The 12092-nt window shown below is 40.1% G+C and overlaps 1 protein-coding gene across 3 annotated transcripts in view; it reads right to left on the bottom strand.

Moving 5' to 3' along the window:
- The window catches only part of LOC148011018 (uncharacterized), a 53442-nt gene extending 46010 nt beyond the window's left edge, over positions 1-7432 (bottom strand). For 2 of the 3 annotated variants that reach the window (XM_087671973.1, XM_087671972.1), the window contains exons 1-2: positions 7145-7426; positions 6971-7059 (exon numbers count right to left, since the gene is read on the bottom strand). In XM_087671973.1, coding sequence (XP_087528099.1) covers positions 6971-7059; positions 7145-7229 — 174 coding nt within the window. In that variant the 5' untranslated portion in view covers positions 7230-7426. Of the gene's footprint in view, positions 1-6970; positions 7060-7144 lie in introns of all 3 variants that reach the window. The other variant, XM_087671971.1, reaches the window with a different exon arrangement.
- Positions 7433-12092: the final 4660 nt, after the last annotated feature.

Genomic DNA, 12092 nt, shown 5'->3' with positions numbered 1-12092 from the left:
CACAACTTTTGCCTTTGACACCCACTGCATGCTCAAAGTCCCTGGTCTATTACCATGAAATAACTACCATGTGCATCACATGTACTAAACAACCTTGCACATTTGATTAATAACTTGATCAAATGTTATCAGCAAGATTAAAGCATCTAAAAATTTCACATCCTTGTGACTGTGGGTGTACACAAGTTGAGATGTTCAGTTTGTGGAGTTTTCAATTGCAAAGGGGAGTGTTGAGCATCCCATTCTTGGAGCCAGGTGATAGCTAGGCACCTGCTCTAGTGCCTTCGGAGCCTCTACCTCTTTAGGCTCCACCGTCCGTGGAGAAGGAGATTGCTTCACCATCGATATCACCCTTTGAATCACCCTCGATGGATATTCCAAAGACTTTGGTAAATGGAGAGCGGTGAATGGAGTATCAATCTCCTCCTTGTTGGGCTCAAGATACACTCCATGATTCAAGAATTAAGGGAGTTTCTATGAGGAGTGGCAGCTGCAAGATGGCTGATAGCGTTCTCGAAGGAATGAGATACATTCCATCGAGCTTATTTGAACTAACTATATTTTGATGACCCATGCCATGCAAGATAGGGAGCCCACCTCCGTGAAGGAGACTTTGCAATCAGAGCATTGAAAGAAGGCTATGGAGCCGAAGGTGGATTCTATTGAGCGGAATGGCACTTGGGATCTTGTACCTAGGCCTATTCATAGAAAGGTGATTGGTGTTAAATGGGTCTTTAAGACCAAATATCACAGTGATGGCACTCTGAATAAGCACAATGTGCAACTTGTTGCAAAAGATTTCGCACAACGGCCAAGGGTGGATTTCCATGACACCTTTGCATCTACAACTCGGGTGGTTACCATTAGAGCGATTCATGCCTTAGCCAACCATAGGAGATAGCCGGTTTATTAACTTGATGTGAAGTCCGCCTTCCTAAATGGTGATTTGAAGGAGGAGATCTATATTGCCCAACCTGCTTGCTTTTCCTCATCAGATGGACAGGTGTATAGGTTGAAGAAGGCCCTTTATGGCCTCAAGCAACTCCACATGCTTGGAACAAGAAGATAGACTCGTTCCTCCAAGGAAAGTTGGGGTATCAACATTCCTCTTCCAATCCCCAATTGTATGTCTACACCTCAACTGGAGGGCATGTGTAGTTCGTGCTTTATGTGGATGATCTTATCCTAACAAGTAACCATGCTCAAAGGGTCAAGCAGATGAAGGAGGCACTACATGAGGTCTTTGAGATGACAAATATGGACCTTCTCCATTTCTTTTTAGGCCATGAGATTTATCAAACTCCGAGGGGGATTTTGATCTCCCAGTAGGAGTATGTGCAAGAGCTTTTGGCCACATTTGAGATAGAGGGACATAAAGCCATTTCTACTCCTATGGATCCGAATTGGAAGGCTACGGCCCATGCAAATTCACCAGCGGTGGATGCTTTCTGCTACATGCAGCTAATTGGCTCCTTGATTTGGCTTCTTAACACTTGGGTTGATTTGTACTTTCCTATAGATTTGTTGGCTAGGTTCATGAGTGAACCCAAGATGGTACATTAGAAAGCTACTATTAGGATTTTGCAGTTCCTAAGGAGGACCCCGATCTTGGGATTCATTATCTAACAAGTATTCAAGGTTCGCCTTTGGTTCTTACAAGTTGGATAGATTCAAATTAGGCTAAAGATGTTGACTAATGACGGTCAATGACAAGATATTGCTTTACTTTGGGTGCAAATGTTATCTCATGATGTGGCGAGAGGCAACCTACAATTGCCCTTTCTTCCACAAAGGCGAAGTATAGAGTGGGGTCTTCTACCACATGTGAGTCAGTGTGGCTTCAAAGGTTACTTGGAGAGCTTGGCTGCCCTCAAGCCGGTCCTATGACCCTTCATTGCAACAATGATAGTTGGATTGATTTGGAGAACCCTGTGTTTCATACTAGATCGAAGCACTATGATATAATAGTATAATTGTAGACAAGTACAAGGCTCACCTTGTCGTGCAAGGTTTCAATATAAGCAAGGCATTGACTATTAAGAAACCTTTCCTCCCACCATGCGGTTGACATCTTTCCGCCTGTTTGTTGCGCTAACTACTCACCACCGTTGGCCAATTTATCAAATGGATGTCAAAAGTGCCTTTCTGAATGGTTATCAGGAGGAAGTCTATGTGGAGCAACCACCTAGATTTTCTTCTACTAATCAGAAACATAAGGTCTTTCATTTGCGGAAAGCTCTTGATGGACTTAAGCAAGCGCTGCAGTCTTAGTTCTAGAGAACGGATGAGTTTCTTCAAAAATGAAAGACCTCCTTTTGTTGTCTTATTTTTTGGGGATGGAGGTAGTTCGATCTGGGGAATGCATTTTTATGTCACAGCAAAAGTACAGTCTTCAATTAGTGGATTAGTATTGCCAAGATCAAACATAGCCTGTGACCATGCCTTTCAATCCAACTGTCCACTTATCTAAGGATACCCTAGATCGACCCTTCAATGAGCACACCTATAGATCTATGGTAGAAAAAATTATTTAGTTGATTCATAATAGGCCAAATTTAACATACTCAATTACTTTTCTCAATCAGTATTTCAAAGCACCTAGAATGTCACATTGGATTACATATCTTCGTGTTTTGAGATATTTCAGGTTTACTTGTTTTTATGGGCTTACATATGATCCCAGTTTATGTTTGCAAAGGTACATTTATTTTGATTGGGCAAGAGATCTTGAAACCTGGCATTCCCTTGCCGGCTACATCTTTATCTTGGATATGGCTTCCATTTCTTGAGCCAGTCATAAGCAGGACATGGTGGTGGCTTCCATGGCGGAAGCTGAGTATAGTGCTCTCTTTAATGGTACCACCGAGGCCATCTACCTCAACAGCTTACTGGCAATGCTTCAATTACCATGTGCTACACCGACTGTCATCTACTGTGATGACTAGAGTGCGATTTGACATGTACTAGGTGGTATCCAGTATCAAAAATTGGCCTAGACCACTTATTAGCCATAAGTGTCAATGGTAACACTAGGAACTTAGCATTTATTAATGTCAATCCAAGGGCTAATGAGTACTCAGGAATACTTGGGTGATAGATTGGCCTAGCCAATTTAATTGTTGGCTAGTTAGATTTTTTTTTAAAGAAAATTTTATTAAATTAATTTTCAAACTTATTATTTGAAAAACTAATTTAATAATACTAAAAATGCCAAAAAATGCGTTAAGACAACTTCCACTCGGCAAAACTTGCTCATGCAAGTAAGTAGAGATTGGTTGGAGATTGGGAGAGAGAGAGAGAGAGAGACCATTCTAGAATCTAGCAGAGAGAGGCTATTGGGAGCAAGCACCAGCTAAACAGGGACAACCACACCTACTAGAAGCAACCGGAAGATCAAGCAACAACAGCTCAAGGCCTCCAAGAAACAACCGAGAACATTCAAAAAGGAGGATTGCATCTCTTGAGCTCCATGACTATAGGCAACAACTCCAAGGGCTATTTGGATAGGGCAGCAATAGATTTCAGCCTCTTTTCACGATAAAACTCTAAAATTTCTCTCTACAATATTCTCTCTCATTCTCTAGTCATTTCGCATTCTTTTTCAACAAATTCCAGAAGTTCCAACCATTGGAGGTGGAGACTTTAAAAAATCTTTGTTGTAAACACTAACTTACAACAAGAATTAGAGTTTGATAACCAATTCAAGAAGTGTGCTTAGATTTACAAGCTTAGGACTTGAATATCAATGACTTAAATTGAGGAATTTCAAGAGATTCAAGAGGTCAACCAAACAACAGTGATTTGGAGCAAAATTTGTCATCCAAGGAGCATGATGAAGGCCAATTTTCCCAAACAAACCAAGGGGCAAACTGGTTTGAAGACTTGCTAGTCCTTTGTAACAACAAGAGGCATTTGGAGAGCATTTCATCCAACTTGCAATAAAAGATAAAGAAATACCACAAAGGATGCCAATTTTGGAGCCAAAGTGTTGTTCATTGTCCAAGATTAAGTAGTAAATTTGCATTTTCAGTTTATGTGAAATTTATTATTGTTGTAATCAATGTAAATCAGGTCATTACCACCCATTCCCCGAAAGGAAAACTCGTTTCAGCTTGTATGCAATGTACTCTATTGCAAACAAGAGTAATAAGGAGCTTATGCAACAAAAATTGAAAACCAAAAGAAAAGGTCAGTGCAAAGTGAGTTCATCTACGAACGTATGCATGGCTAGGAATGTAAAGGTACAAAGTAATGAGGCTACAACTGTTTGCATTCAAAGTCATGAGCCTATAAGAGCTTAAAATGTGTGTGAGAATAAGATTGTGGATGGAGACAATGAGGTTGTGGGTAGAGACAACATATGAAAATGTAATTAAAAGGATTGACGAGTGCTACAAAAAATGTGTGTGCTAATACATATAACTTACTAAATGATTAGTTAGATTACCTATGTACAAAGATAATGAGGAGCATCAAGACATAGATGGAACATGCAATGAAGATATTTGATTTTTCATGTCAGATTATGAAACTATACAAAGAAAATACCTTGAAGACTTTGTAGGAAACATGCCAAGAATACTCGGTTCTAAAGGGCTGCAATGTATTGATGCAACAGTGCAAACTGATGATGCTGATTTCCATCATGTCACATCCCAAATATGCCCATAGAATGAAGCCTTGCAATCGAAGAGTTCGCTATAAATCTGAGAATTTACAGCAGATTTAAAGAAGATTGTCCATCTACAATTTGAAAGACCCGCATACAAAAGACCCAATTATGCTTTCGATCAAGGGGCAATTTGGGGGTTTACGCCATCAGTCATCTCAGACAGCCCATTGTTCCTGATTTTGCAGAGAGATTGGACTAATGGTTGTTGTAATCTCTCTTGTCTACAAAGTTCAAGAAATACAAGCTAAAGAAATACCACAAGAGGCACCAATATTTAGGCCAATTGGGTGTCAACTGTCTCCAATTTTTTGGTAAAGTGAAATTTTAAGAATTTATTGCTTGTCGTAATCATCACCGCCCTATCCCTATCCAAGAAGGAAGACTGGTTTCAAGAGGACAATTGTGTCTTGCTCCAAATCAGGCCCCATTATTGTTGCCTTGGTCCTAGGGGATCATCCTACTCTAACACTCCTTCTACAAGCTGTGTTTTGCTGCCTACATCATCATCTTCATCTCCAACTGGTGGTTTTTGCACTCCAAATCCATCTCCAATGGACAACATACTCCAACACCTTCCTCAGCCCGCTCCCACAAGAGCCATCAGCTGGTGGACAGCTCTGCCCTTAACCATTGAGTGCACATTCATTCATCATTCAGCACTCTTCATTTATTCAGTTAATCTTCATTCTTCGATTTTGCATTGTGTTGGTGTCTGAGTTCACTATGTTTCAATGGTGATCATACCCCTCTGCATTCTCTTTTGCAAACCCTAACATATCTCCACAAACCTGCTAATGGAATAGCAGTCCACATTTGAATTTTCAGCCTGTTCTAATTCAACCTATTGAAAGTAATTGGGCCTTGCCCAAGTCTTGGCCACTGCCCAATCCCAACTTTACATTCCTAATCTCTTTGAACCTGAAAGAATCTTAAAACTTGCTAACCGTTCACAAACCTCAGTCCAAGATGTTAAATAATTTCATTCTCTAACCCCTTTGACAATTAAAGTCATTCCCAAGGGGCAATCCAAGTCCCTGCTGATATCAGCTGCCACATGAATTCCATTAGCTGCATGTGAGTGCTGCTAGCCTTCACAACATGGCCTATTGCTGTTCAGAGGTTTTTATAACATATTGCAGCTGCCCCAACCTTGTCTACAGCCCCGTCTCCATCACTAATAGCATGCGACATCATTCCCAACCTTGGTGACATGTTTCCAATCCCAGCTACCTGTTTTCCAGCTGGGTAACCTAATTATACCCTGTGTTTTGGACTAGATTAGTTGTGTTTTTAATCTTCCACACCAATCTAATTAGCATTTTGCATCTCCAACTGGTTGTATCTGTTTTTCAGTCACAAACACCCCTGACCGGCATTTCATTGCTGCATAAAATCAAACTCAAGTTTTATCCATCAAATTCAAATTTAGTGGTATTTTTGCACTCGAGATCTATATGTGAAGAATGACACTCTGGCACTCTTCTGTAGCCTGCTCCCATAAGAGTCAATGGTTGCTGGACATCTCTGCTCCCTGAGCATCAAATCTGTATCATCTTCTTCACTAATTCATATTCAACATTCATTCTTCATCAAATTCTATTCTTCTCACTTTTTATATGTTTGCATTTTTGTGTGAGATATTGTGTTTTAGTTGTGTCCTTACATTTTGTGTTTTCTCTGTGGAAATCCTAACATTTCTTCACAAGTGAGCAGCAGTTATCTACATCAAACGCGTAAACATTCTTTTGTAGATTTCAAAGGATCAAAGATGTTAAACTGCTACGATTGGCAAAATTGTGTGGATCGGGAGCTCAATTGAGACCATGAGGACTGCTATGAAGGTTGATGACACCATGAGGATCATCACAAAGGCCAACGGGATAGGGAGGATTGTAGCAAAGGCATTCATGACCGCGAGAATTGTGAGGATCGATGCAAAGACCTACATGATCGTGACGGAGATGTGGACTATTACCGATTTCCCTTCCCTCCCCCTTCTCTCCACATTTCCTTCCCCCTTTTCTTCTGAGATGTCTGTTCCTAGTCTCACTCTTCTAGGACCCCAACTGCACCAAGGTGCCAGTCCTTTTCCAATCTTTCGCTTGATTAGAAGCTGACGGCACCAATTACTCCATTTGGTCATGTAGGATCAAATCCATCCTCGAAATCTTCATCCTATTTCGTTGCAGCTCTTACCCCGAGCTACTGTGGGTTCCGTAAGAAGATTTTCAATATCCTGAGACTCAAGACTTGAGTTGAGTAAGATTAAAGACTTAAGTTGAGTAGAGGCTGACGTACCAGCCTGATAGCTCGAAGGTTGCGAACCTTGGCGCTCTCTGTGCGAGGAGGGCGCCTTCGGGCTGTGATGGAAAGAGGTCCTGTTCTTCCTGCATTCGGGAATGTGAGGTTCGCAACTTGTCTTGTCCGCAGCTCATCCTAAAGTTTTTGTATATAGATAGATGCTGCACTCACCAGAATTAGGCGAGGCCGGAACTGGTCCGCCAAAGAGAGGCCTGCCAGCAACATGAGGAAATGCGAAGGGGAGCACCAGCGCCATACCTACCTACCCTGAACACTCACTAGCTAGCTACTCATCTCAGTTCCAGCCACTTGGTGGGACGGGTGCGTATTATCCAGTTGAATGTCTGGAAGCTCGAATTCTGACTCGGGCCGCCCCGAGGCGTAATTCTCACCTTCAGCCTTGCAAGCTAAGGCAAGCAATACTCGTTCCTCATAAAAATTTTACAAGCGGTTTCAAACTATCAAAATGAATTTCGCAAATCACCAAATATTTGTTGAGGAGATAACTAGCTTCCCTTTCAAACTATCAAGGATTCATAGTGCGATATTGAGGATAAAGCCTACATATATCACACATGCAATGATGTGCAAAATCAAATAATCACTAGTGGTAAACAACCTTACTTTTGCCACTCAAATCTATTGTTAAGAAAGATTTGAAGCTTTTGTGTGTTTCCATTTACAAATCCAATTGTATGTCTATTTCACAACTATGAAGGTTGGAAACCCCAATGCGACGGTTGAGATACTTGATAGTGGTGCTCCTAAGGTCGTTCTACCTAATCCGCGAACACATACGTGCCTACAATGTTGCACTTTGCTTTTGTATCATTAGGTGCCAAGATAAATGAATTGTTGCTTGCTGGTGGGAATGGATATACATTTTGAGTGCATGGCACTATGTATCATCGTATTGAATAAATGGTATCTGATATTAGCAATTGCACAAGACCAAGGTTTGCCCAATTGTACATTTATGATACTGAGCATGAGCTTCAAAATAGAATGTCAATAATGCATGACCTTGATTCAAGCATATTGTCTTCATCGCAAGCAATGATGCATGCTACCAATGTCTACGCAAGAGCCTTTCCAACTATTAAAGAGATGTTTCTAGAAAACCCTACTATAGAGATAAGGATGACAATTGTAGAGGGACGTGCAACGTCATGATAGTACTCCGTGTCGACTAGCAATGAGGTCGAGTCAAGGTAATGATGGTAGCTTGCAACACTGCAACATAAATGTTTTTACAAGGAACAGCTTGTGTGTCAATATGTCCAACGTGCATTGGAGCCGCATGCTATTATAAGATCCGAGACACACACTCGACTTTCTTATATACTAAAAAGATATATGGTAAATATAATGTTGGCACAAAGAGAGAACATATGAGAGAAAAGAAAGATGGAGAGAAAGAGAGAGAGAGAGAGAGAGAGAGAGAGAGAGAGAGAGATTGACAACACACTAGGGACTGGAAGATAGGCTAGTCCCCCCCCCCCCCCCCTTGTGGAGTTATATATTAACAAGGAGCAAGCTCCTCCATTACACATAAACTAGTTCTTAACTTGTAGATCTTGGGAACAAGATCACGGTTCCTTGCACGGTATACAACCAGCTAACACTTGCACAACTTGCAAGTTGGAACCTTTTGATCCTTCTTGAGTCTCTCATTCTCTCCTGCACAATATGTGTAGGGCTTTCCTCTAGGAGCTTGATTTTAGCAGAGCTTCTGCAGCACTCGCACCTTCTCTTCTCCTCTTGGAACTTGATTTCAACAAAGCTTCCACAGCACTTGCACCTTCTCTCCTTCTCTTGGAACTTGATTTCAATAGGGCTTCTGCAGCACTTGCACCTTCTCTCCTCCTCTCGGATGCATGCAAAGTGATGCTTCCTTTACCTCTCCCACACCCAAGGAGAGCCTCCTCTTTTATAGGCTTTCAAGAGCTTCTCTTCTTAGAGAGAGACTTGAGTGCCAAGATTGGAAATGTTGATCTTCATGCAAGATATGGCTATTCCAGGACCTACTTTGCAATACTAATTTCGAGATATCTCTTTCTGCATTGTTTGGATGGAAAAGTATCAAACACCAAATTGTAGATCTCGTTGTTTTCGATAACCCATGCAGGCCGTTTTTAGAGATTGACTTTCTATCACGAGATATTTTAACAAACGGATTCACCATGTCTATTTTTTTTTAAAACTGCTTTTTAAACAGTATTCTTAACTTGTGGTCCATGCAACCACCTCAAGGAGAAGAGTTCATTAGATTGCCTTGGGCCTCAACCTTAAGATCGACTTCCACACAAAAGCTTGTGTCATTTTAAACCTTAGAAAGAGAAAATCACTTCTCTCCTCACTTCCTGAGGATCACGTCTCTTGACTTTCTTAGTGAGAGAATTACCTCTCTTGTCTTTCTTAATGAAAGAAAAGACCTTAAACCTTGACTTGTAAGGGAGAGGATGACCCCAAATGAATGCAATGCTCATTACACACAAGTAAACGTTCCCAGGCATCCTCGGATGCACACATAAATACATATACACAATGCTAATGCACTTCCTCTTCTTAGAACTCAATCCATCTTCATTTATGTGTAACTCCTTGGTTCTTATGTACACTCTTACACTTGGCAAACACTTCCTTCCCCCTTTACAACTTGTACTGTATGTACCAGATATCCCCGTCACAGTGCTCTAATTAGCCCATTAAGTGATGCACCAGGAATACTGGTCTCTAAATGGTCTCATGGCCATGCTAGATCATCATCAACACTTAAAGAAAAGTGAGTCATTAATTTATAGACATACATTTATTAAATAGAGAATGCATAATAAGCAATCAATTTAGTGACACATGGCATTGTTATATGTTATTTTGCTTCCAAATGGTGAAGATGGGTGGCACTTGAAAATCCCTTACCCTATAGTGGACGACAATATACCTCTATAGCATGTGCCTAACAAAAATTGTGTTACATAGTTGGAGTGCTGTGCATATAGTCTCTAGGTGCAAGATGACACCATTGCATGCATGTTGCAGGTGGAAGACTATTGCATCAATTTATGGTGGATGCATATTGTAGCATTGGATATTGTAGGTTGATGTAGTGTTGTCTTAATCAATCAACTTTGCATTGAGGTTTATTCAAGGGCATTGTTGATATGGTTTCTTCAAATGATAGACAAGATGTTATTCTTGGCAAATCTATTGGTAAGCACATTGTTCTTCCATCCTCATATATAGGAGGACCTCAACACATATATCAACTCTATCAAGATGCTATGGCCATTGTTTGCAGTAGGGGTAAAGTTGATCTCTTCATTACATTCACGTGTAATCCAAGGTGGGTAGAGATTAAGGATGCTTTGTTGCCTAGTTAGACAGTGCATGATAGACTGGACTTGACCATTAGAGTCTTCTTTCAAAAACATAAAAACATGATGGAAACAGTTGTGAAAAAAAGTTTGTTTAGCAAGTTGTAGCCTTTTGATTGTAGTGGAGTTCCAAAAATGAGGCTTGCTACACTCACATATGCTTTTAATATTGCATGATGCCTTTAAGCCAAAGGATATTCATCATTATGATAAAAATGGTTTGTGCAAAGCTTTCAGACCAAGAAAATTTTATCGAGCTATTTGAAATTGTTGTTGCTTGCAACATGCATGGCCCATGTGGCTATCTTGGACTGAAAAGTCCTTTGCATGGTGAATGGAAAATATTTGCGGCATTACCCATGTAGTTATACAAACTCCATAGTGGAAGATGATCATGGTTCCCCTATTTACATGAGAAGAAACAATGGCAATTGTGTACTAGTCAGAGATGGATACCTCAACAATTGTTGGGTTGTGCCTTGCAATCCTTACTTATCCAAGAAATATAATGTGCACATTAATGTGGAGGTGTGTTCTATCATTTTTGTTGTAAAATACATTTACAAATATGTGTACAAATGGCATGATCGTGCAGCAATAAGGTTCCACTCTATTGGGAGAAACACATTCGATGCAAGAAATGGCTTTGTAATAGTTGAAACTATTGATGAGATATAGATGTACCTTGATGCTAGATATGTTTTGGCATCTAAGGCATGTTGGAGGATTTTTTAATACTAGTTGCACAATGAGAAGGCAAATGTCATACATTTACATGTATACCTTCCAAGTCAAAACGATAGTGATGTTATAAGACAAGTAGTTTCAAATGCCAGTATGCAGTGGATAACTTTGTCAAAATCGTTTGTTTGCAATCAAAGTCATCCTAATACCAATGTTTCAGGAGTTCCCTCAACACTAGTATTGGAATCCAACAAGTAAAATTTAGACAAAAATAAAAAAGAAAGATCTTTATGGTCACACTTATTTTTTTTCTCCTTCTATAGATGAGCTATACTACTTGAGAATGCTTCTCATAGAGTGCAAGAGCTTAAAAGCCATTTGAGGACCTGTGTACAATTGATGCAATTTTGCATCCTCATTCTAATTTCAAAGAAGGTTGCATAGCAAGGGGGTTGCTAAAAAACAACCAAGAATGGTACATGTGCTTCGAAGAGGTCATGTTGGTTCAGAGACATATAGATAGTTGCTTGCACTATTTGCAATGTTACTAGTTTTTTTGTGATCCTATGCAGCTGGGTCAATTGTGGAAGCAATTTAAACTTGGCATGACCAATGATATATTGTATGGATTGATTGCTTCACATGGCATAAACAATCTACTCAAGACATGGTGTTAGATTTGGGTTTGTTGCACTTGGAGGATATCTTGCACCAACATGGCTGAAGTTTGGCTCAATTTGATGGAATGCCAGAAATTGATAGATCTTTGGTGTCAAATTCCAAAAATCCTTTGATCTATAAGGTTCTAGATATCGATATCATGTGCTAGCAAAACAAGGCATGTACAAGGGAGTCAAGTTTGAATGAATGTCAAAGAAGGGCATACTTGGTTTTGTTTGATGTTATTGCCTCCTATCATAAAATTATTTTTTGTTTTTTTTGGATCGACCAAGTGGATTGGGAAAAACATATTTATATAATTGCATATCGGTGAAATTAAGAGGGGAGGAAAAAATCATACCCAAGTCACACTGGCAACAACATCATTTGGAATTACT

Source organism: Lygodium microphyllum, chromosome 29 (genome assembly GCF_053477565.2).
Source record: "Lygodium microphyllum isolate KBCC chromosome 29, Lygodium_microphyllum_v1.1.10, whole genome shotgun sequence".
Classification (NCBI taxonomy): Eukaryota; Viridiplantae; Streptophyta; class Polypodiopsida; order Schizaeales; family Lygodiaceae; genus Lygodium; species Lygodium microphyllum.
This window is presented reverse-complemented; position numbering and strand designations above follow the sequence as displayed.